The 25286-nt window shown below is 39.6% G+C and overlaps 3 protein-coding genes across 3 annotated transcripts; 2 read left to right on the top strand and 1 right to left on the bottom strand.

Moving 5' to 3' along the window:
- The first annotated feature begins 73 nt into the window (after positions 1-73).
- LOC119729653 (MKI67 FHA domain-interacting nucleolar phosphoprotein-like) lies at positions 74-4802 on the top strand. Its single transcript, XM_038202315.1, has 5 exons — positions 74-275; positions 1076-1225; positions 1458-1566; positions 1805-2028; positions 2831-4802. Exons 1-5 carry the CDS (start codon positions 183-185, stop codon positions 3719-3721), a joined length of 1467 nt encoding a protein of 488 aa, XP_038058243.1. The 5' UTR covers positions 74-182; the 3' UTR covers positions 3722-4802.
- Positions 4803-6906: 2104 nt separating this feature from the next.
- On the top strand, positions 6907-14363 carry LOC119729651 (solute carrier family 49 member 4-like). Its single transcript, XM_038202314.1, has 11 exons — positions 6907-7247; positions 7832-7942; positions 8397-8487; positions 8930-9130; positions 9498-9565; positions 9763-9892; positions 10373-10484; positions 10933-11000; positions 12529-12647; positions 13090-13272; positions 13920-14363. Exons 1-11 carry the CDS (start codon positions 6923-6925, stop codon positions 14030-14032), a joined length of 1521 nt encoding a protein of 506 aa, XP_038058242.1. The 5' UTR covers positions 6907-6922; the 3' UTR covers positions 14033-14363.
- An 898-nt stretch (positions 14364-15261) lies between these two features.
- On the bottom strand, positions 15262-23555 carry LOC119729763 (solute carrier family 49 member 4-like). The gene is made up of 12 exons (XM_038202498.1): positions 23336-23555; positions 22313-23015; positions 21722-21832; positions 21179-21269; positions 20684-20884; positions 20353-20426; positions 19688-19817; positions 19406-19517; positions 19168-19235; positions 18471-18589; positions 17962-18144; positions 15262-17202 (listed from the first exon to the last, which is right to left on the bottom strand). The coding sequence occupies exons 2-12, from the start codon at positions 22425-22427 to the stop codon at positions 17078-17080; spliced, it is 1329 nt and encodes a 442-aa protein (XP_038058426.1). The 5' UTR covers positions 22428-23015; positions 23336-23555; the 3' UTR covers positions 15262-17077.
- Between the last annotated feature and the right edge of the window lie 1731 nt (positions 23556-25286).

Raw genomic sequence — 25286 nt, 5'->3', positions numbered from 1 at the left:
TAGTTGCCCTTTCCCGATGTCTTTTTAAGGGGTCGATCATAATTATGTGATCGAAGTACATGATATTTTTAAACAGTAGAAGTCGGGCTCTTCTTCGCCTGAAAATTGACGTTAGATTTTTACGGATGAGCACGAAGAACCAGACATAAATTTACACGTGCAAAAACTGTGCAGCTTCGAACATGGCTTTCCTCAGTAAGGACGTCAACTCAGAATTCCTTGAAAAACAGCAGAAAAAGAGAAAACGGGGAAAGAAGAAAAGCGTTGGTAAAATGGTACGACAATCTTGTAGTGCGCCTAGGCTAGGCATAGTTTGTACCCTGAACATATTTGGCGCGATCGGTGGGTCATGATCAGCGCCACAGCACTGCAGTGCAGCCTGTGGCATGCGGCACACAGCACCCAGCCATTGTCAGCGGGAGATTGCGCTGCTGGCATTATGGCTGGAACGGCTGCGCACTGTCTGTGCGGTGCACGTGTAGACATGGTAGGGGTAGAACCATTGAGGAATTTTCATGGCATGATTCCTCCATGATATTTTTAGAAGTAAAAAGAACCGTAAACCTGGCGTCAATAACAACACCACGCTCCTGCTGAGGGAAAGATTCCCAATATCTGGCCATCAGTAATTTTTCCCTTAAATGACCTATCACTATCACTAGTAGTATCAGCCCATATTATCAGAAAGTGATAATAATTAATATGTCCTAAAAAGTCAAAATTAGCAGGTACAATTTTTTTACTGAGAAAACACTTAAAAATGTTCAGACCAGTCCCAATCCCATAGGGTTTGTGCACCACAGGTAGGGTTGACAAGTGATGGCCAGATATGGGAATCTTTCCCTCCTGAGTCTCATAGAAACACTCTAAATATATCGTTCATAAATTAATATGCCATGCATAGAATTAAAATTACGTTGACTGGGCACTGCCATGTGCATGCGTTGGGCCATTTATGTGCAAATTCATGCCAGCAGTTGGTTCTAGTTCATTAGTTGGCTGTTGCCAATCATTTGTAGCTTAAATTAACCGTCAACATTTTGCCTGTAATTGTTTTCCTTTCTTTTTTCTGAAGGCTGATGAAGTTGAAGTCAGTGGAGATCCTGAAGATGTGGGTGTGGTGTATCTGTCTCACATCCCTCATGGATTCTACGAGCCCCAGATGAGACACTTCTTCTCACAGTTTGGGACGGTGAACAGACTGAAGCTCTGGCGCAGCAAAAAGGTACATTTACCCTTTGACGTCCCCCCTGAAATTTCTACTTCGTTCCTTATCTTCATTGACTTATTAAAAATGGGAATTGATTTTCTTAGGTTGTGTAGAGCAAAGAGAATGTGCCAAATTGGTTTATGTTGCATGCATCAGTGTTGGAACAAGTCTTTGTTGAGGAATCTAAGAAATGGCTCGTTTTGTTATGTGTTAACTGATTACTGTATTGTGTTTTCTTGGCTTTCAGAGTGGTAAATCCAGAGGTTTTGCCTACATTGAGTTTGAGTATGCCGATGTCGCCAAGATTGTTGCTGACACCATGAACAACTACCTCATGTTTCAAAAACTACTCAAATGTGAGTATACTAGTAAAACAAAAGAATCTCCCTTGTACTGTATATGATGACTTTTTTGTGTGTTGGGAAGATTTTAAAATGGTTTTACCCCTTCAGCAGCATAGTTTTTAAGACCACTGTAAAATACACAGTGTTACATTGCCTTTAGAATAATTACTTAAGATATAAATAATAATAAGCAAAAAGATGGTATACTGTGTTGCACCTTAACATGGTTTTTGTCCTTCCCGATCTGAAGGTAAATTCATCCCAAACGGAGAAGTGTGTGGCGGGGCCTTCAGAAATGCAGAAAGACGCTTCGTCAAGCCTTACCACCGCAAACTCGCAAAAGAACGTCACAACAGCCTCCTGACGGCCAACGAGGCCCGCATCGTCAAGAGCCAGCAACGACTGGTCCAGATGGAGGGGAGACGGAAGAAGAAGATGGCGAAACTGGGCATCGAGTGCAACCTTCCTGGATATGTAAGCACTAGGCTCATTGTCATAGAGCGGCTAAGCAGAACAAATTGCTTGGCAAATTTGCTCACTAAGCAAAATTCTGCCGAGAGCCAGTCGCATGCAATGTACAGAGTGTGGTGTTTTGGCTGGTAACCTGTATTTGCTAAGCAAATACAGACCTTCTCCAAGAAGGTTTTACAGAAGGAATCAAGCCTAAGCTTGACACACTGGACTATTCTGACAGTCTTGTGTGTGAGTTGGAATAATGCATGTTTGGTTGTACAATGACCAGACTCAAAATCAAGTCAGTGTCATTTCCTAATTCTTTGACGTTTTCAACATACCCTTTTTCCACAATAATCAAAAACTCTCTCTAACCACTCCATTTAGGTACTCGGGTATAATTCCTTTAGTACCAGCTTATATTATTTTTTTTCTTTCTGGTAATGAAACCAAGGATTCCTCAAAAGTGCCCTAGGCACTGTTGCTCAAAAGTAACCACTGAGCTTTGTTTAATTTGCTTAAAACAAATTCACATACCTTCTTCTGACTATGCAAGAACCTGTCACACTTCCATTCACACAATTACATCGCAAATTAACTTATAGCAGGCATTTCTATTGTACGTTATTGTCACTTACTCTTTCAGTACACAATAACAGAGAGTCTTTTATGCCTCAGATTAGAGTGCATGAATCTCGGCAAACTGTGAATCTGATCAGTCCCTCTGATTGGTTGAGTGTTCATCAGTATATGCCCGAGATCAGATCGGATGTGTTTTTTTCCGTGTTGTAATTATGTTATGCATTGTCTGAATATTCAACAGACAGAGGAGTGGGAGAACATCAAGAAGGCTCGGGCTTTCATCAACGAGCAGAAGAAAGTTGAAGCCCTTCGCAAGAAGGAGATCGAGCAGAGAAAGCAGGAGGCCCTGAAACGAGCCAAACAGAAGGTCAAGCTCCTCTCCTTGAAGCGGAAGATCAGCAAGAGGCACAAACGGAGAGAAGAACGGGAGAAGGGCGAGTCAGAGAAACAACAATCTAGCACGGACGAGAAATCACAAGAAGGAGTCGACGGCGACAAGAAGTCCCCAAAACGCAAGTTGGACTCTCAAGATCTGGCAGTGCCCTCATCCAACGAGGCAGACAGACAGACTCCTGCTAAGAAGAAAGGGAAGCTCTCGACTTCAGTTTCCCCCATCGAAGAGGCTGCCTCTCCTGCATCCCCACTCAAGAAAAATAAGGAGGAAAAGTCATCAGGAGCTCTGAGCCAGACCAGGAAAAGTGGGAGGTTGTCTTTGAAGAGAGCAGCATCTCCAGCAGTCAAGTCCAAATTTGAGACGCCAAAGAAGACGGGAGATGCTAGGAAAAGCACAGCAGCCACGCCAAAGAGCACAGCAAAGAATCTCTCAAAGGATACCTCGGTCACTCCCAAAGTAGTCCCCGAAACCCCCAAAGTGCCGAGCAGTTTGAGAAAAGACCAGGGTCTTCTATCTAAAACAAAGACACCTCAGAGTAGAAGAAAGTCAAAGACGTCTGAGCCGGAGCCCTCCAGCGATGATTACGAGAGCAGCGACACACCTGAAGAGGAGCCGAAGATTAAAGAGTTCACTGGGATTCGACTGAGCAAATCGGAGCAGAAGGATGTGACGACCAAGAAGAGGAGCAAAAATCAAGCTAGAATCAGCTTGAATGGAGACCAGCTACTGATTTTCTAAAACAAAAATCAACTGTTTGATGGTTGACAGATAGATACAGAAGCTGTTCAACCCTAATATTCCCAGATCCTTCAAACTCCAACAGGTTTTGGAGGAATTTGTAGGATCAAGGAATGTTAAGCCCTTCCTCTATGACATTACATGAAAGGAAAAAACTGTTCAATACTAAGCTTTTTTGATCATCCAGATTCTAAGAGGATGTTTGGAGGATTTTGTAGGATTGAGGAAGGTTGAGCCATGTTGCTATTACATGAATAACACAAAAAAAGGATAAACTTGTTTGACCCCAACCTTCCCAGATCTTTCAAACTCCAACAGACCAGAAGATTTGTAGGATTTTTTAAGAGCTAGGAGAGTTGAGCTCAGAATGGAAGAAACTGTTCACTCGCAATCTTCCCAGACACTTCAAAGTCCACCAAGATGTTTGCGAGGATTTCGCAGGATTAAGAAAGGTAGAGCCCCACAACAGTCACAGTACCCTATGTGGGGTTTGGTGCCCCATGCCAGTGAATGGTGGAAGTATCTGTTCTTTTCGTTTTTCTAAAAATTCAAATAGATATGTGAACGAAGTGTGAACAGTGGCAGTTTTTATTTTTTATTAAATTGAGGTCCGAAATCAATTAATGCAAAAAAAAGCAAAAAAAGACCGGTAAGTGAAATCATTGTTTTAAGTGACTTTAAAACATCAGTTAGAAGTGCAACAAGTTGTTCTTTTCTATTTAAGCTGATATTGTAAAAAAAAAAAAAAAAAAGCCTTGGTTTATAATACTGAAAACACAGTATGAACATTTAAAAAAATGTTACAATTAAGAAGTGGAATTACTCAAGTTCTTTTGATTTCTGTTGCTGAAGCAGTGCAACTTTATACTGTCACGAAAAAAATTCTCATATGAAAAATGGTCATATGTAGACCTCCCGAAAAAAAATAATATTTGAAATATGAAAACGATTAATTTGTGATTATAAATTTTAAAATGTACTGGCCAGATGAGCACTCTTTCTTTGTAGTATTAGTCAATTGGAAATTCTGGCACATTAAATAAACATGCCTGGTGACGATGTATTTATAGTCGTGATAATTTTCAACTGTACTTAGTCCGTTATTTTGAATCGGAGTGCTTTTAAATTGGACTGCGCCTTGCAAAAGTTGTGCACGTAGCTACCTGTACTAGTAACGATAGTATGAAATACTTCAGCATATATTACACTTAAGCGTGCACAACACTGAAAGTTTTCTGTAGTACATGTACTCAGTTCTTTATCCCAAAGTAATGGCTAGGACGTTAAGGTTATTTAATGCTGCGCGGTGTAGTATTTCGTCATGATAAAACCATTCAAAAAAGACCGCACTTCCCTCCAGCTCCCAACAAACAGTTCCACAATTTCGGCCAATTATTAACTCCCATCTTTCTGATGCGCCCCGGCGACGTCAAATACCCTCTAAATACTGGGAATTGCATGTACATATTATATCACAGTTAGTTCAATCTTTGAAACACAATGGTCCATAGTTGTTCATAAGTGTTTGATTTGTTTGTAGTCTGTTGTTGGTGGTTAAAGTTCAACAGTCGGGTTATATTCACGAGTGCGAAACCGCGAAGCAGTCACGCGCAGGGCTAGGGAAGGCGTGCATGAATATATCAAGTGTGAGCCTTTAAATGTGCAAACCTAAACTCGACCCTGCTTGTTCCTTCTAGTTTGCCTTCTGTGTGAAATAAGGCGTGATTATCTTTGGAATTGAGGTAAGATGAGATAGCGTCACTTTATGCTTTAATTACACTGATCTGTTTGATTCAAACTAGCGCGAGTTTGTATCCCAAACGCCTTTTGTTTCTGTTCAGATTATTTTTTTTCTGCCGTCTTTTTCACCAGTTTTGTTTCTGCGCCTGTTTGAGCACACACTCCAGTACACAATAAACGTAGGCATATTAAACGTGTCATGTCAGATTTTAGAAAACTAAGAAATGTGACCATTTATAAAAGTTAAAATGCCATATCTCACAAACCAGAAGATATGATGAGATAAATTCAAAATGAATGTGGCTTTCTTCAGTGACGTCATGATGGTATCGTTCGCCAAATGACATATGAAGCAAATAATTCGTAGCCTATACACAGGAAGTAGCCTTGAAGAGGAAGTTCCGATTGCGCGTGTACTCTCCACGAGTCAGGCCGCGGTCACATGATAAAAGAGCTATCCTGTTCATGACATTGAGAAATCTTTGTTCGCTTATACTAATATTGTATTTAAATGTGAATTGGGTGTAATGCGGCTGATGATATGACAAGTGCGGGAAGGCAAATGGCTTGTGTATTCAACGTATTCAGATTGCTCATTACTTTAGGGCATTTGTTCACATTGTGGGACGCTGTTAACATGCTTGCTTCAATCTAGATTTCACACATTTCAGTCAATTTTGGCGATGTTCGCGCGTGTTACAAAACGCACACGTAAACTAACTTTTTTATATGCTTTACAGAGGAGCTCAGCATAAAAGACATGTGTTGCAAGCATCCTATTTACAACAAATGGCGAACAAACCGTCATTAACAAACCATCACTAACAAACCATCACACTTTGAAGCCTGTCACGAAAGGAAAACCAACAATGTTGCTTTTGTTAGTAACTTTGTATGCACCTTCATGCAGTAAACACGATGGTGGATATTACACATACCTCTGCTCTGCATGAAAAAGTACAGTTTCATAAAGCTGTGTCGGCTTACTATTTCCTTGACAGATATAGCTTAAATGTTCATTCAGCACTAAATTGAAAGGGGAAGTGAACCAGAGTCTTACCAGACATACAATTCACACCAGGAAACACGGACATCACAGTGTAATGGAGGTCCATATAGAACTTTCAAATTTTACTAATAAAAAATGCGATTTTGCGATTCCGGTTGCTTATCGCTGTCCAATTGTAAGATCTAGGAAGGCACTTCAGTTAGTTGTCATGCATATTAATGTGTTTATAAACTTCAATTTAAACCTGAAATTGAATGATTAATTTGCTACTTTAAAAGGAAATAAAACAACTTACATGTAGTCAAAATATTGACTAGTTGGATTTGACTCCAGTTTTAGTTATTTGCATAACAATTTTTCCTATAGTCAATAATATTGACTGGAAAAATCTAGACAAGTTTTGCATACTTTCCGTCTCCGTTTCTTTAAGTTCGGCAGATTTTTTTTTCGATATGGATCGGACTGAGAAAGAACCCGACACAAGACCGCTCCTGCCGTACGCTGAAGATGACTTCCCTCGGACCACACCCCTCGCCGGGCCGCCCGAGTGCACGCTGAACGACGCCTGCACTCCTCCCCCAATCTCGCCCAGAGACTCCGAGAAGAATTGCAGCCTTCGCCAGAGTCTGGACGGTTATCATCATAAGCACCATGAGCATCTGCAGGAGGAGCACTATGTGGCCTATGCAAGACGGTGGTACATCCTGGCCGTCTTCTCGCTTCTCTTTGTCTTACAGGCGGCTGCCTGGAACACGTGGGGTCCCATAGCTGATACCAGTAAGATGTCCTCATTGTTTTGTCTCTCTGATGGCAGTGATGTTATTAAGGGGGAAATGGGGGTACCCCCCGGCCCCCCCCCCCACCCCCTCCATGGCTTGTGCTTTCCCCGCTCAGAATTCGTTGAATGCAAATGAGCTCTTTTTTTTTAACCTTTGAGTCCCTCTTCAAACGATGCGAACTACCTCCAAATTCCTCCCTCCAAATTTTAGCCCACGCCCCTACTCTCTACTCGTTTGATGATTTGTCTGGTAATTTGGGTTTTTTTTACCTTTTGCGATGACTATACTTTACTCTATAATGGAACATAATTAAGCATATTCCGCGTACAGTGCAATGCTGCGGAAAAGAGTGGAGGGATAATTAAGTTTGCGCAGCTGTTCGGTTGGGATTTACGTGTGCAGTGATTATAGAGGGCCACCAGCGGAGGAACATCTGTTGATGGCCTTAAGCTTGGTTTTTTTTTTTTTGCTTATATAATGCAACTTCCCTCAGAACGTTCAAACTCACGCCCTCAACAATAAGAATTTGCTATCAAAACATTTGTTTGCTCTTCAAGTCATTTGTTGTGATGTTTGACACAGCCGAAGTAGTTCTACGGTGGACCCAAGCGGACCTCGACTTGTGCATCAACTGGGGGCCAATCACGTACGTCGTGACGGGATTCATCTTTTCCTATATACTGAAGGTCAAAGGTCGGTGAATGACGTTTTTGTTTTTGTGTGTATAATAATAAAACAATCTTGTTTGTGAATATATTTTTGATGTGACGGTCATTAATTCTTTTTAATGAGCCATAGCACGGAGGTCGTATAAATATTTAAAATTAGTCTTGTTAATCCACATCATTGAATTTTAAAATCTAACTTTGGGTCATCGATATACAACGCCATTTTGTTACATCAAAATTGGTGTGCGAATTTAATACTTATTTCCTACAGCGGTTGCTTCTTACTTGAAGTATTTACACAATCTAAACACGGCACCCTCCGTATAGGATTGTCAGAAAAAGCACAAGAAGCTCGCACACAACCACCTGTTAACTTAAAAAAAAAACACGTGTTTCGACTTTCGACCAATGATCTTGTTCGGATTCACTGGCTGGTTAGAGTCCACCCAAACGATTCTTGTTTGACTTTATCTTAACAGGACTACGCTTTGCTGTGCTGTGCAGTGCTTTACTCTTCCTGTTCGGCATGGGTTTACGTTGCATTCCAGTCGGAATGGAAAACATCAAATGGTACGAATGTCCCCAAATGTTTTGTTCCAAAAATCAAGAAAAAATACTCGCACCTCTCCAAGTTATTTGATACACATCAAATTAAAGCTTACTTCATCGTCGTTCATTTTCTGTTCATTTTTTTTGGGGGGGGGGGTAATCCGATGACTTTTGGGAGAAATTTCCATTCAAATAATTATGATCACCCCTGTAGAAGTAGTCCTGAAGCCCGTCACCATTTTCAAAAATGGTGCCTGTACTCCGTTGCAAAATTACAGAACAAGTTCAGGGCCCAATTTCATCCTAATGTTCACATAAATACAAGCACACAGTCATGTTCACGAACGGCTTCCACCTTTCTTTGTTTTTTTAATCACCTCAAGAGGCCTGCGCAAGACAACCTACAGTCCGTATTTCATAAAGTTCAAATTTCGCACTAAACCTCTATTTCCCTTTTTTCCAGGACGGCCAACATTGGTCAGGTCTTTGTGGGCGTGTCAGCACCCATTCTCCAAGCGGCACCGACGCAGCTCTCGGCAGTCTGGTTTCCACCTCATCAGCGCACTACATCTACGGCTATAGCCTCCACGGCAGGCTACTTCGGCCTGGCTTGCTCTTTCCTGATTGGTCCGAACATCGTGAGCGATGTGCCCAAGAATGTCACGTGAGACTTACCACATTGGTTGGGTTTGGGCTGGGCTGGGCTGGGCTGGGCTGGGCTGGGCTGGGCTGGGCTGGGCTGGGCTGGGCTGGGCTGGGCTGGGCTGGGCTGGGCTGGGCTGGGCTGGGCTGGGCTGGGCTGGGCTGGGCTGGGCTGGGCTGGGTTGGGTTGGGCTGGGTCGGGTTGGTTTTGTATAATTCACATGCCAAATTTAAGGCCATTTTTAAAGTTAAGTTTAGGATCTTGAAGCCCATGCAGAAGTATTCTGATGTTATAGGAAATATAATTATAGTCGACAACATTTTGTTTCGTGCAATTTCACAATAAAATTTCTAATGATTATATTTTATTTGACTTTCAAATAACATAGAGCTAACAACATTACAGCGGAGAGTCGAACACAACACTTTGGCGAAATCATGAACCTTCTGTACATAGGTAAGACTCCGTACCATTTAGTCCATGCAATCGGGAATTTCTAAAGAGGAAAATAGCTTCCAGAAACACACTTTACATTTAAAAGAAAATCATACACTCGTTTTAAAATTTATATATTTGATCTGTTTTTCCCCTTTAAGAACTTATAGCGTGTATCCTAGGTTATAAGATTTTGTTTTCTCTCTTTGAATGGACAGAATGTGGAATGGCTGCCGTTCTTGTGATCGCCGCCATGTTGTATTTCCCTGACAAGCCACCGACTCCACCAAGCATATCAGCCAGCGAAGACCGGGAAAGCTTCCTGTCTGGTGCCATAAGTCTTCTGAAGTATGTTGTCATTATAGAAAATATTGACTTTTATAACAGCCGGTCCTTTTTTACTTTATTATTTTGGAATAGCCCACTCACGCGACCCAAGTTCTGCAATAGACATGCGCAGTATGGTCATGGGTCCGTTTTTCATGGAGTCCGTATTTTACATTGCAACTTCTTTACGTGACGTGTTCTTAACGGATCCGATTTTGAAATTTACCACGTGCATAGGCCTACTTTGTCTGTTGAATATCGATTGTTTCTCACATTTCTAAATGGACTGACAGATTATGTATACACTCTTTGCATTCATTAGCCATCTTTAAAGTGATTTTTTTGGTCATTTTAATCCAAAGATGACATTACAATGGATTGTATACTAGTACTATACACTGTATTGCAAGCCGAAAAAAAATGAAGTGGTTATATTTTTAGAAGAAAAAGAAGTGCTAAATGATGGTGAACTAACTATACACTTATCAATAAAAACTGCAGGAACGTGCAGTTTTGGATTCCCGCCCTGGCGTACAGTGTGAGTACGGGAGTGTACGCGGGATGGAGCACGCAACTGGACGTCATCTTTGACAAGTCTCTTGGCGTTAAGCAGGTCGGTATGCATTTTGATAGAATTTACTTTCTTAAATATCTGGCATTGTCAGAATCGGAAAATTTGTGGCTAATTTGATGGCCGTAGTCGTGAACAGCCGTCCGTTTTCGGATGAGACACTCTCAAATTCGAGTCATTTTGGTACAACGCCAGTCTCATTAAAATTCCACCAGTAATTGTATGCTGATGGCGAAGTTGTAATTTAGGGACGTGTTTGGAACTTTGGATGGAATTATGAAGGATTTTTGATGAAGTTTTTGCGCCATTGAATTTTGCACCATTGAATTTTGCCCTGACTGCTCTGAGATACATGTACGTGTACAAATCAAACAAAATTAAACGGCCTACGTTTCGATCCTAGGTTCTGCAAGGATCAAAACTGAACGGAAATTTGTTAGATATTAAAGATAATTATTTAGGATAATAATTTAGTCTACTTTTGAGACAGGACACGGTTGGATGGATCGGCTTCATCGGAAACCTGGCGGCGGTTGCTGGTGGATTGGCCTTCGCAAGGTAGGCCTAGTAGTCAGGTGGCTTAGATCTAATTTTCGTCAAGATCGTGACCGACTGGTCCAAAGCACCAAACTTGGCAGATATATTCTTATAGACCTAGAGAAGATATTTAGAAGGGGTGACACCTGAAATTCTTTTGGGAAGGGTGCCTAATTTGCATAAATCGTTAATCCCTGACGTGTAATATATTTATTCCCATATTTGGGTATATTTCCATTTTTTTATTTTTTTTGAAAAGTGTATTTTGGGGATTCTACTTACATATCTTTACTTAAATAACATTTTCCAAAGCATATAAGTGACTGAATAATTATGAGGACATAGTAACGATCCAAAATGGCTACTATTATGACCTAAAATTGCGCGCATTTACCTTGTCTCCAGATATCATCAATTAGTCTTGCCAAACATTAGCATTGATGAACTTCAAATTCACCAAGTAGCTTACTGGTACAGCTACCCTATTAAAACCTTATGCAAAATCATGTGAACTATGATAACATTGTGATATTAAGCCCAGAAAACAAAAACTGGGGAAAAACGAGGTGTCCATAAATTAGGCTAACAAGTAGGTGAATGGTTGCCTAACATATGGAACACTGGAACAAGTTCAAGAAAATTCCCCTAATTATTGTTAAGAAAACGTTTTGGCGTAGACAAAATTATTGTAAACAACAATAATCTCTTCTTAAGGGGGATTTTGTTGAACTTGTTTAAGTTCCCACGTTATACCCTTCTCGTACTAGCCCAATTTACGGACACCACATTTTCTCCCCTTTTTTGGTCTTTTGGGCTAAGCATCAAGATGTTATCAATTTTCACTTGATTTCCCATTTATTTTTGTCAGGGTAACTATGCCAGTAAGTAACTTTGTTAATTTGAAGCTCATCAATACCAACGTTTGGCGAGACTAGTTGATGATATCTGAGGAAAAGGTAAATGCGCGTAACTTTAGGGTAAAATAGTAGCAATTGTGGTTCTTTACTATGTCCTCCTAATTATTCAGTCACTTATATGTTTTACAAAATGTTATTGAAGTAAGAATATGCAAGTAGAATCACCAAAATACACTTTTCAAAAAAAATAAAAAATAAAAATATACCCAAATATGGGAATAAATATATTACACGGCAGGGATTAACGATTTATGCAAATTAGGCACCCTTCCCAAAAGAATTTCAGGTGTCACCCCTTCTAAATATCTTCTCTAGGGCTATAAGAATCTATCTGCCAAGTTTGGTGCTTTGGACCAGTCGGTCACGATTCCGACCATATGCCACCTGACTATAGTATGAGCTGCTAGATTGGTATTAAGAGCCCTTTGAATGTTACACATTCGTTTAACGTGTCCAAGATATCTTCATTATTTCCAAAAATTGAGACAAACTGCATTATTTAAACTATGGCTGCTACTATATTTCATATCATTGGTGGGAAAAATTATACTACATAATAAAAATCTGGTACAAATTCACAATAAAAATCACCCATGCGTCTATTTTTGAAATCTTCTTTGTTCCATTGGCAGGTTAGTTGATTACCTCGGAGGTCGCATGAAGTTGATTCTTATTTTGATGATGATTGGCTCGGTCGGTAGTTGTGTCTGGTGTGTCCTGCTGTCCATGTCCTACATCTCGTTCAACTTACGTAAGTAGCTCAAGTTGATATACTTCCAGGGCGAATTGGGAGGAGGGTACGATGCCTCCTTGGAGAACTTAAACTTGCCCCGTGCCCTGCCAAAAAAAAAAAAACAATTATATTTCCCCGACGAGTTTTCAATTCTTTTGTTATATTTCGACAATGTTTGTTTCCTTTGGGGCAGTCTGCAACACTTATTTTGGGGTTGCTTTTGCGACTCATATAACGCACAAAAAAATCCTCCTGATTTATTATCGGGCCGCAAATAACTCACGTTTTGTACGGTAATTAAACGTGCGTGGGCAGATTTTGTCGTTCGCTATCTCATTCTAAAGTGAATGACTTTTGTAGTGCGAGAGAAAACAAAATAGGAATTGAAAAAATAATATCAGAGAAACGAGAGAAACGGGTGGATATTGTGATCAAATTTCTTTCTCTCTTGATCATGTAGCGAGTCTGTACATCTCCTGTATCATCATCGGTTTCTTCATCAATGCCTCCATTCCCATCTACTTCGAGGTGACGGTAGAGGGCATGTATCCCGTCTCCGAGGGAACCATCACCATGCTGATGACGTGGCTCAACAACGTGTGCGTGCTGGTCTTCCTGCTCCTACCGCAGATACACGGCATAGGTAAAATAACAAAACACTGTCAATATCATCGACGACTTTTGTTTTTTAACAAACACCAATTCACACGAGGCAATATTCTCAGGCACGGCGACGAAGCCTTCTTGGGAGCGTCTATTCCACGTAATACTGTTCATTTCTTCCTAAAGATTGCAAGTGCAACAAGGCACCTTATCATTTTCCTCATTGTCATGGCCTTTACTGCTTCATTAGCTATGAGCCAATTTGAGGATTCGAGGATCTATATTCGTCTCCCCCCCCCCCAAATACTTATTACAAAATGTGGGGCATAGCACAGTAACCGGGACAACGGAACACCAAAAACGGAGCCAGTCAGAGGAAGGTGATTTTCGTTTTTGTAAAAAGTGCAATAAATTGTTACTTCCGTTCTTATTTTTACAGCCCTATAAGCAAACTACATTTTGTACATCATTTTGTACACTGTTGGTAATAAAAGCGTAATATGTTGGTAATGAACCCCCAAAAGCCACTCCCCGGCCATGCTTGTTCAGTGCGAATGACTATGACGGGTCGTTATGCGTAAAACATTACTATAAAACTTGGCGAAAAAAAAAACTGGAGGCATGTCAGCAGTTTCTACAAGTTCTGGATTGTGACTGATTAATTTCGGTTGTGTTTTCTTCTTCTAGGAGTGGTGTGGATGAATTGGATGCTCCTTGGGTCAGTGGTCATTTGCGTCCCGCTCCTCTTGATGTACAAGGAGCAATATAAGCGGCTCAATCTCGACACGAAGGACGAGTAAACACCGGCCCGCACGAGCAAAGCTATAAATATAACTTAGGTGCCAACGACTTTTCATTTTTCTTCTAAACACATAAATTGTTGACTCAGGCTGCAGCTACTGTTTTTACTACATAATCACAAATAACAAAAATGTCGATTCTTCCACCACTGATAATAAGCATAGTTGAAGCCAGGATTTTTCCAAAGTGAGTGCAAAACATTAGCATACTAGCAAAATAGCCGTGAAAAAATCGGAAAAGTTGGGTGAAGACGACGCCTGATGATGAAGGCACTATTTCAAAACAACTTTTTACTATATAAAGCCCTTTCGGCAGCAGTTTATGTTACATGTACTTTAAAAAGAAAAGAAAAAAAAAGAAGGGCTAAAATAAATAACTCAACTTCGACGATCTTCTTTAATCCTTTCCGTCTACTTTTGTCTTCCTTTGTATGGGTGCGGTAAGGTACCAATAACTGAAATAAAACTTGGGCCGGTGACAATTTCAATTTCCTATTTGTCGGGAATATGACGCTCTTCAATCTTTCCTTTAAGCATTGAATTTACTGTTGGCACTTATAATACAGATTTCCAAGTTATAGTTATAACTTATATATAACACACTGGAACTTTTTGCAGTGTCATGTCACATTGTAAATGGGTTGGCACTGTCTTAATGTACACAATTTGGAGGCTGAAGCACTGACATGCATGTATTATATTTAGTCATACCTTTGAAATAATGGTCTCATTTTAAGACAAAATGACCTTTCCCGTGCCATTTTCGAGTTCATTGTGACCAGAAAATAGATTTGTATTTCAAACTGCTCTTTTCCTGGAAATGCAAAAGTTATTTACTTTTGAATGAGACACCAAACGAAAATATATCAAGTTGACGTGTAGTGTTATGGAATAATTACTTTACAAATTTCGATTTTTTTTTGCGATTGACAATAATTCTTCCGGATTTTTTTTGTACGTTAAGAGCTAAAGCTACCCAAAGTCAAAAAGAAAAAAAAAACAAATCGGAGGGTTGCAGTCGTCGAAAAAGAAAAATAGAAAATGTTAGTTTTATTTTAATTTAAAACATGAATTCTATTTTAAAAAACAAAATCGAAGTTGTTAAAGAGAGTAACTTTAATGTGTTTACAATTACTAAATCTTCCAAGAACCGTGTTGTGCAACCTAAATTTTAATCGATGTCAATATGTTTTCAAGATTTGTGAAAATATATTTACGCAGACATTGAATACAACATTTTTCCCAAGAATTTATTATGTTCAAACTATGTGTTGATTGCAAACAATGCAAACTTTAATTAGTATTTAATTAGTACCGTTGTGGTTAATCGTAAGATTCTTAATCTTAAGACAGTGCGTTGAAAATGCAGCTACTGTTGAAGTTGTTATTCGAGATTTATCGATTTAATTCCAAGCACAAATTAAGAAAAATGTGTATTAAGGCACTGTAAGGTGTTTAAAAATGTTATAAATATTAATTTATCACTACGATTCAAAAATGGCTGTTAGTCCACATACTTGAATGGAATCTTAATATTTCCTTTCTTTTTCTCTGGCAGTTTCAAAGAAAACCGATACGTTAATGTCAAATTTTGACATAATAATAAAGTGCAATCACTTTTCTGCCCACCGTATGATTTCATGTTAATTTATGACTATCCTCAAAATAACTGACATTTAAATAAAACATGGCAGTATGTGAAAGACTTGATTTCCAGTTGATATTTTATAAAAATGTTTTAGTGCAACAATCGGTTTTGAAGTTTCACCAAAATTGCCACATATACGTACTACAAAAGGAAATACAATTAATCATAACTCAAATAATCATCTAACAAAAACCACCAAAATTTTACCCGTATTTACATGAGTTGTGTCAAACCGTCTAGAATGAAAAGTTTACATTAAATTCAACGGCATAAGGCATCAATCACGATTGGAGTGACGAGAAATTGGATAAAAGTCGACTATTTGTTTTAAATTTAAAAAATATACCAATTAAATTTACAGTCATGGTAGAAATGCCAGCATTTCTAATTTCAAGCATTATACACATGAAAAACGAGTATCATCTTTATCAATGTACATTGCTGGAAAAAAAATTATAAAAAGTTTGTATAAATGTGTAAAATTTTAGAACGAACCACCTATGATACGTAATCACTGCCTATAACACCTTCTTATATTATTGGAAATGCAGTAGCATACTATATGAAGCCACAAAAGTCAACATTCATTGCAATATTAAAAATGTGGACCTATATACATTGTGTATTAATTGTATTGACTTTACCGGTGTCCTGAGTGATAGTTGTTACATGTAAATATCAATAACACCTTTGATCAATAACACCTTTGATGTAGATATGTGCAAATATCTTGAAATTTTAAATATCATTGTTATATAATTGTTATATATTCAGTGCTTTCCAAGAGCTTGTGAGATAACAATACTACAAACTTGGACAGGTGTTCATGTAATATTCATAACATAAAATATTATTTTCTTACAAACCCAACCCTTCACAGACATTCTATTAATTACAAGTTAGTTGATATTAAAACAAATATCAATCTCACTTCATTGAATAATTATCAAAATATATAAAATAATGCCTTCATACTTCTTGGTTGAGAAGTATGTGGGAATACAAGCAAATATGAGTTTCAAAATTAGTACGTCAGTCTTCCACATACCCACTAATTGTGGGGGGAAAAATGTACTTTTTAAATGTAATAATGCTGTATTACACTTAGTACTCTACACAGTCCAGGGGGATATAGAACTGTCAAAACTTGGGAGCAAGTCACTCCAATTCAAACTTAACCTTAATACTGTCAGAAGATTTGTGTGCAACGTCTCATTGGCAAGTTCATAACTTACTTAGTGAGAGAAAATTATGAATTAAAAACATGATAATTCAAGTGGCTGTTAATTTTGATCGGTGCATTTCAAATATTTGAATATTCAATCAATCCAAGTTAGAATAATCAAATATGAAATTATTTGAACATGCACAGCCCTAGAAGAGGACAATATCATTTGTTATCCTCTCTGGATACTTTCCGTCATATCTTCATCCAGACGATTATAATGCTCCTTATACATCATGAGGAGAGGCAAGCACACGAAGACGGAACCTAGAAGGAGCCAGTTCATCCAAATCACACCTGTGAACAAAGCGGAAAATATCAATGACCAAACCAATTTCATACAGCTACTCATCACACCAACTTGCCGAGGACTTGTTGGACTTGTCGTTAGACTTCAAGGCTGTGATTGGTTGAAACAAAATTGGGCGGGGCTTAATGGGTCAGTCGAGGGGCTCTGTACACAAGTACCCCCTCAACGGTAAGAAGGGCAGAGTTGGGGAGATCACTGGAAGCCTTCCAAACACATTACCGACGCCTGAAGCTCGCGCAAGATGACATGGCTATATGCACATTCAAGGGCAGATCCGGGAAGGGGGGGGGGGGCAACAGGGGCCATAAAGGCAGGCACTAAAAACGTCGGCAAAAGGCAAACATCGCAATAAAGGCAGGTACTGCACACACCACCTTCTTTTCCTCAAAAAAATTGGGTTAAAGTGGTCAGAAATTGCCTCAGATCGCACCACATATCACACCACTAGAATCCAACAAATGTTTGGGGCCCTTAAGCAGGCCCCGAACCCCACGCAGTTATTTACCTGGACCCACTTTTTGGGGACCACCGTTTCCCCCCCCCCCCCCAAAAAAAAAAATTGTGTTCTGGATCAGCCCTTGAAAATAAAACTAGTCATGCCTCCTTCATGCTGCAGGTGCATGAACCAGTACGGGCACATGATGTATTCCGTCCAAAGTGGTAGAAATATTGACCTCTCTTGTTTGCGCACTGAGCCCATTGTGACGGTGGTAGCAGCCTCAGTTATTTCCGAATCTTGAACTTACTTAGATTTGGAATCATCGGCAGCAACAGGAATATCAGAGCAGCCACATTGTTCAGGTATGTCAGTACCATTGTTATGTTGCCTTCCGAGACAGGATACATGCCCTCGACCGTGATCTCAAAGTATATGGGCACGGAGGCGTTGATGAAAAGTCCAATGAAGATACATGCAATGTAGATGCTCACTGCAACCAAAGAGACACAAATCATCATATCAAATATAGGTGAATGTCCAATAAACGATTCCCCAAAATAAACATTGTAAAAAGTTGCCATGTATGTCTGGTACAAACTTAAAACATTTGTAAAACCTGGGTGACTGTCATATTTCGGGTTTTTTTTGTTAGGGGTGTTCACATTGTACTCTGTACCCCTGTTAGAAATTTGCCCGTATCTGCTTCAATTTCACAATCTTGCAGATAATCTCAACTTGAAGTTGAAGCCCACACGACTCACATAAAAAATACATGTGCGCATTACACTTTTTTCGAGATTGTGTCATGTTACTCACCTAAACTGTATGAGATATACTTCATTGAGAGTAGGACACACCATACACAGCTAACGAAGGCTGCCAGGGTGAGTGAAATCAATACTGCCTTCATCCTACCACCAAGGATGTCTACAAGTCTGGTGAAGTCACAAAAACAAGGAGAGATAAAATAGTTAACAAGAGTGAAGACTGGAATTTGTCAAACGCATTGCCAAATAAGAATTGTCTTACTATTCGATGGCATACTCCTGCCATCACTCATTTAGGGGTGGTCCTTGGTACAAGTACGAATCATTTCATTTGGAAGTGATCCAGATCAGCATCTGAATGCATGATTTTTTTCAAGGATTTTTCACCCACCATATGGAAAATTTTCACCCTGTGTGACCAGCTACGTGAGCGTGGCACTGACCTGGTGATCCTGTATGCCTTATCACCCACCTAATCTAACCACACAGGTCAATGGACTGGTACATTTTATAAAATGGGGAGTGGAAAGGTAGACCAACCCAGGCATATACATGTAAACTACAAAAATTCTGAGCTTAAGATCCAGACTGTTTCACCTTACTGGAGAGTTTAAGGGGACTAAGCCCCCCCCCCCTTCCCCCCCCCCCCAGCGCCCTCCTTGATCCTCCATTGGGACCAAAGCTCAAACGAGGAGCAATGTTTTTCTACTGAAGTGAAATTTTTGTGACAATGTTGTACCACTCACCTTGCAACTATCAAGCCTCCCAGCATCCCAGCAATATTGGAGATGAATCCAATCCAACCAACAGTGTCCTGAAAAAACCACCCAAATATTAGAAATTCATCCGCTAACATGGCTAAATCACACAACACAGCTAAGCACAACTCAACAGAGACATAGCATAGCATATTGGACAGTGCCGCACTTGTACTAAACAAAACTTTCAGTGATTATAAATAATTTTGAATACTGTGATTGTTACCTGTCCTATATTCAGAGTAGTCTTGAAAATTGTGTCCATTTGCGTGGTCCAGCCACCGTAAACTCCAGATGATATGCTGTAGGCTGCCGCAGGAATCCAAAAATGGGTGCTCCTTTAATCAAATATTCAACAAAAATGGGACTTTTTTAATCTTTAGCTGTTTCAGAGTTAAGGATTATGATTAATACGTGTTGACACTTGATTGAATTAAAGCATGTTTCTTAACAAATTGAAAATGAAGTTTTCTTCTTTCAATTTTTGGACAGTTGTCTAAAGACTAACTTGATCATCTTCAGGGCTCCATCTTTGAAGCTTTCCCGAGGTTTGGTGGCAGATAAGCTGGGTGAGGTTGGTGGCTTCTCAGGGAAGTACAATAGAGCCGCGATGACCACGACGGCCACAGCTCCACATTCTGAAACATCAAATGAAAACAAATAATACAAATGTGTGTAATATCTATTGTTTATATTAGGTTTCACCCTTCCCCAATGTAATTTAATAGGCACTCGCAGCAATTTATATACACTAAACACTGTCTGGCGACTAGTCAGAAAATAAAAGCCTCCAGCTTGCTCAGGTGGGACTTGAGCCAACAACATTTTGGTTAAAAGCACAATCATGTTTAATCACTCGACCACCTTGGTTGGTTTGGTTTCCCGGCTGGTTTAAATCCGGAACAGCAGTGGGTTCAACAGTCAAATGACTTTTCAGAGAAGTTTTTGATGGATTTCTTTCAATAAAATTAAAAACAAATTCCGAAGCCTCCCTTTTTGAAATCAAATCTGACAACGAATATTTAAAAGACTAAATTGTTGCAGACTGCTTACTTACTGGAATACAGTTAGACCTTTGTTACAGGCAACATTCTGTTTGCCTTAACTGAAGTTTTACTACGACCAAAACATTAAGCCCTGTAACTTTTTTGAAAGACAACAGTTTGTACATACCTATATACATTAACTTCATTATCTCATTGAAGTACAGTGCTTTCTCCTTTGGGTCTATGGATTCTGCATTTGAACTGAAACCAAATATTCACTGTTACAATGCAATATCTTTTTTTTTCTTTTTTTTAATTCAACAAAAACACTATTTGGCAACAGTTTAGAGATACTAAGAGGAATAGGTTGACAATTCTTAATTCTTCAATTTACCAAAAGTAAACCTTCTTTTCCATTGTCGAAAGAGACAATTGATTTCAATTAGTTCTCTTTCAAAAGATCAGTTGCATTAAAAAAGAAGATCAAACCTGAAACTAACCAACTAAAAAAATACTACCTTGCATTTTGCGGAAGACTTGTGACCACTAATGGCCCCACCAGAAACGACATGGACATGCCAAAAAATGCCGAGGTAGAAGAAATGGCTGTGGAGGTAGTCCGTTGGTGAGGCGGGAACCAGACCGCTGATAATTCAGTTGGTGCTGACATCATAACGGGACCAGCTATGCCAATTAAAACGTGGCCAGCGTTCATTGTCCTTGGATAAAACACAAAACAGGCATTTAATCATCTAAGACGACAATTTACAATGTGACAATGAATATTCCATGGTTTTAATAAGTACTAGTCATGTTGAGATAACCATCTCAGCCAATCCTGGAGAGTGGTGAGACATCTACACTAGTCCAGGCGGTTGTGGGTTCAAGTCCCACCTAAGTAAGCTAATGATTAGTTTCTCGCAGCCCGCGGACAAAACAGAATCTATTTCCACCTCATAAAAAAAAAAAACAATAGAAAAATAATCTATTTTTGCCCTCGTAATTTTTCTTACCACTTCACGTTTTCTACACCGACAGGAATGCACCGTATAGCGACTCCCATTAGGAAGATCAAGGAACTGCATAATACGCAAAACCTGAGACCTGCAGGACACGAAAAGAAACAGATAGCTGATGAATAATTTTGCACTATTTCCGTGAGTTTAAAACATGTTAACACCATTTAATGTCTTTTAAACCAGCATGTTTTTTAATAATCATTTTCGAATAGACTTTTTTTGGTTCATTCAAATTTTGTCTGTTTTAGGAGGGAGGGATGTCAACACCTTATACTGCCCCAAACTACCCCCCCCCCCCCCTTCACCAACACCTCACCTTATGGATGGGACTTATTGGTACTTGCATTGTTCTTCTCAGTCTTATTCCTCTTCTTAAGAATTTCCCTTCTGGGCACCGTTAGACAACAACCGGCAGACACAAATACGGCACCATTGTTCCATTTGTGCAAGTACCCCACAAGGTAGCTCTCATAAAAACAACAAATTTCACAAAACACAACATGAAAACCATGAGATCATTGTGTGACAATTTCTTACCTTTGATGAGAAGTAGATAGGAAAAGAAAAAGCCGGTGATTACGAATGTAATGGGACCCCAGTTGGCCAACAGGGCTATGTCACCATCCGTCCAGTCTAACACACCCTTGGCTAGAAATCAGATGATGAAGAATTAGGTTTAAAATCATGCATTACAATCAATGGAGCTTTTATTATAAGTATGTACACTGAAAATCTGATATTATGTACAAAATATAAATTATAATTCCAGACCTATAGGTAGGTCCTAGAATTAAAAGGAATCAAATTATTTTTACGGGTTAGAGAGGAATTTTGGATTATGCACATGTTTACATCCCGTAACGAAGGATTCTGCGGTTACTGGGTTAGATCAGACATTTTCTGCTAACGCTGTCAGCCAGTGTTGTTGACTCGAGTCGCTGACTCGGACTCGAGTCGGACTCAAGTCGCTACTTTTTTTGACTTGAGACGACTTCACTCTGGAAAAAATGACTTGAGACTTGACTTGACTTGAAAATATATGACTTGTGACTTTTGACTTGACTAGGACAAAAATGACTTGGTTACAACTCTCCTGTCAGCACAAACTGGTGAAATTGTGTGACAAACCTGTGTCTGCGATGGGACCCCATGTGTTCCACGTTGCTGCTTGCAACATACAAAGTAGCGAGAAGACGGCCAGAATGAACCACCTTCTTTTGTACACCACGTGTTCTCCTGCCATGGGCTTTCCCCTCTCATTCTTCAAGCTGTTCGTCACAGGAGATGGGGTCTCCGCACTTAGAATGTCCCCATTGACAGTATCGTATTTGGTCAAGCTTGGGTGTGAATCCTTGGATGCTACACTCGACAACAGGTGTCGGTTTCTGCCATGGTCACTTGATGCGTTCAATTGAAACAAGTGTCGTGACTAGCGGTCTCTTCTGCTTCTGCTGGATAGTATGCAAACACTGCAGATGGTGGTATAACGTATAGGTCAGTGTGGCAGTGGTGATTAAATTTTGTAATGAGCTTTTTTGACCAGCTCATCCATATTTATTTGATGCAGTCTCTCTTTGAATTATTTGATGTCAGGTTGAGCTCTAACGTCTGGTGGGAGGATGTTCCATTCACAAGTTGTCCGGGGGTTTCTCAACCTATGTGGTATTTGTTGGTTATCAGGACATCTGCACCAGATGCAGCAAGGGTGCCTTTAATTAAGACATAGCGACTGCCTCTGCCTGCAGCCTGCCACATCCTTTTTGCAGGACCCTTGAAAGAGCTGGGCTGTTCATAACCTGATTACCACCCACACGCATGGCACATCACTAAGCTGAAAGAATTGGAGAAAGTTTTAAAATGTAAACAATCAATCAGTTAGAACAAAACAAAGATCAATTTAAGGAAAGGAAATTAAGCCACAAGCAAGTCGGGCTTAGTCAGACATGCTAGGCGTGCATGTTGGCACAGTCGTCCTAAGGACCAAAAGATAGAGGGGCCGGTGGACACTGCACTGTACCGGTACTACTATGATGAAATAGTCTATAGGGCCTACACAATCGCCTTGAAAAAGTTGAATGGCCGGATCACGAGATTCGTACAGAATATACAGCACATCATCTAAACATGCTAAACAGCAGTACGTAGGCCTACCGAGTACCGGTGCACAAAACCAGTCCGAGGCCGCCCTGCGATTCCACCGTCCTTCACAAGTAATTGCATGTAATCGTAATAAGATATTGTATTTGCCGAAGCTTTGGTTACAAACACATTTAGCAGTTATTTTAGTTCAATGTGCGGAAAGAGTAACTAAAATTGAATGACGGAAAACTTTGACATATAGCTGCGCCTGTACGTACGTGCTGCGCTGCCTAGCCTGTGGCGCGACCGGCCGGCTTTGCCTTGATCTTTAATAGTTGGACCATCCCATTATTAAATGGGTGAGATTGCTCAATGTCAAGTTGTTGCCAAAAATTTGCAGTGTTGTACAACTCGAGAACTACACAAAAGTTATCGGCCCGACTGCTCGAAAATTATTTGGACTCGGCCCGTACTCGAGTCTTTGTGCTAATTTTGGCACGGACTCGTTGGTTTGGACTCGGTACTGGCTCCAGTATATAATTACTGGGAGTACAAATCGAGTTCATTTTTGTTTAAATCGATTCTGTACTATAGCTCATCCGATCAGGAGCGACAGCGCGTGCATACGCAAATGCCAGTATTTATTCATACGATATATGGTATTATGTAATATTTGTACTTTATGAACTTTTGTATATTAATTTTTCGCGATCCACATTTTTAAACGTAGTAGTTTTTGCGCAAACGTATTTGCTTTTATATCTTCAAGGAAGCCACAGCTTTGAAATATATTAGTTGAACTCTGCAGCAAATATATACTCCTTTTTATTATTCGTATGAAACGAAGTAACGCTTATAGTGCAGCAAACTAATCAGATTTTAGCAAATGGTTTTCATTAAAAGCGTTTATTTAAATTTACTCATACAGAACTGATGCGTACAATATGCTGAAATTTTGGTAGTAAAAGCACTGGCAATGGCCATGTTTTATTCATACCAACTGGTATCATTTGTACTTCACTCATACAGAACTGATGCGTACAATATGCTGAAATTTTGGTAGTAAAAGCAAATGGCCATGTTTTATTCATACCAACTGGTATCATTTGTACTTTATGAACTTTGTTAATATTAATTTTTCGCGATTAACATTAATAAATGCAGTACTTTTTGCGCAGAATTATTTGCTTTATCATTTCAAAGCCTTGCCCCAACCCAGCCTTGAAAAATAACAAGTGCATATTTGAAATCTGAAGCGTTTACTTAATAAATAAAGTGAAATTCTCCAGCACAATACTAAAAAAAATGTACGGCATTATTGCTTTGCAAGGTGTTTAAAAATGTTATAAATTGTTGTTATATTAAACAATGGCTGCGTTAGTCACTGATCTCTATATAAAGACTGGATAGCGGATATGCATACAACATTAACACAGTAGACGCCCCCGGTCTCACGAAGATGGCCGCGTATAATACGAACGTTCTACGCGTAAATACGCGCGCGTTGTATCAACAGTTGACGCGCATTTTGGTCACGTACACATATTATGATGTTCTAAAAGGGACACATTTCCGTAGTGATTATTATTTCAAAAACGCCGAAAAAGTGATTTGCGGCATTATAAAAGTAACCACGACGTTAGAAAAATTGTAGTAAACCTTGGTCAGTTGGTCAGTGGTGGTGGCCAAAATATAAGTCAAGTGAACCGCGACGTTACAAAAGAAATCATGCTGTCTATAAAGACGGCAACTTGTCCTTTGTAGATCACCAGCCGGTCTCACCAATTTGGCGTCAAATTCATTCATTGTGCAGCTCTTTATTAGCTATCCAGTCTTTATATAGAGATCAGTGGCGTTAGTTCGCATGGATAAAATCTTCTTTTTTCTTTTTCTCTTGTTATGACAATAAACAACGATATTATACAAATAACGAATGTTTGTGAGTGCGATGGTAAGAATAATTTCATGAGGTGACAGATTGAATGTTCTATTCCACGAGGCAAAGCCGAGTGGAATAGAACAT

This window comes from Patiria miniata, unplaced genomic scaffold, assembly GCF_015706575.1.
Source record: "Patiria miniata isolate m_02_andy unplaced genomic scaffold, ASM1570657v1 HiC_scaffold_21, whole genome shotgun sequence".
NCBI classification, from domain to species: Eukaryota; Metazoa; Echinodermata; class Asteroidea; order Valvatida; family Asterinidae; genus Patiria; species Patiria miniata.
Note: the sequence above shows the minus strand (reverse complement) of the source record. Positions and strands in the feature narration are given on the sequence as shown.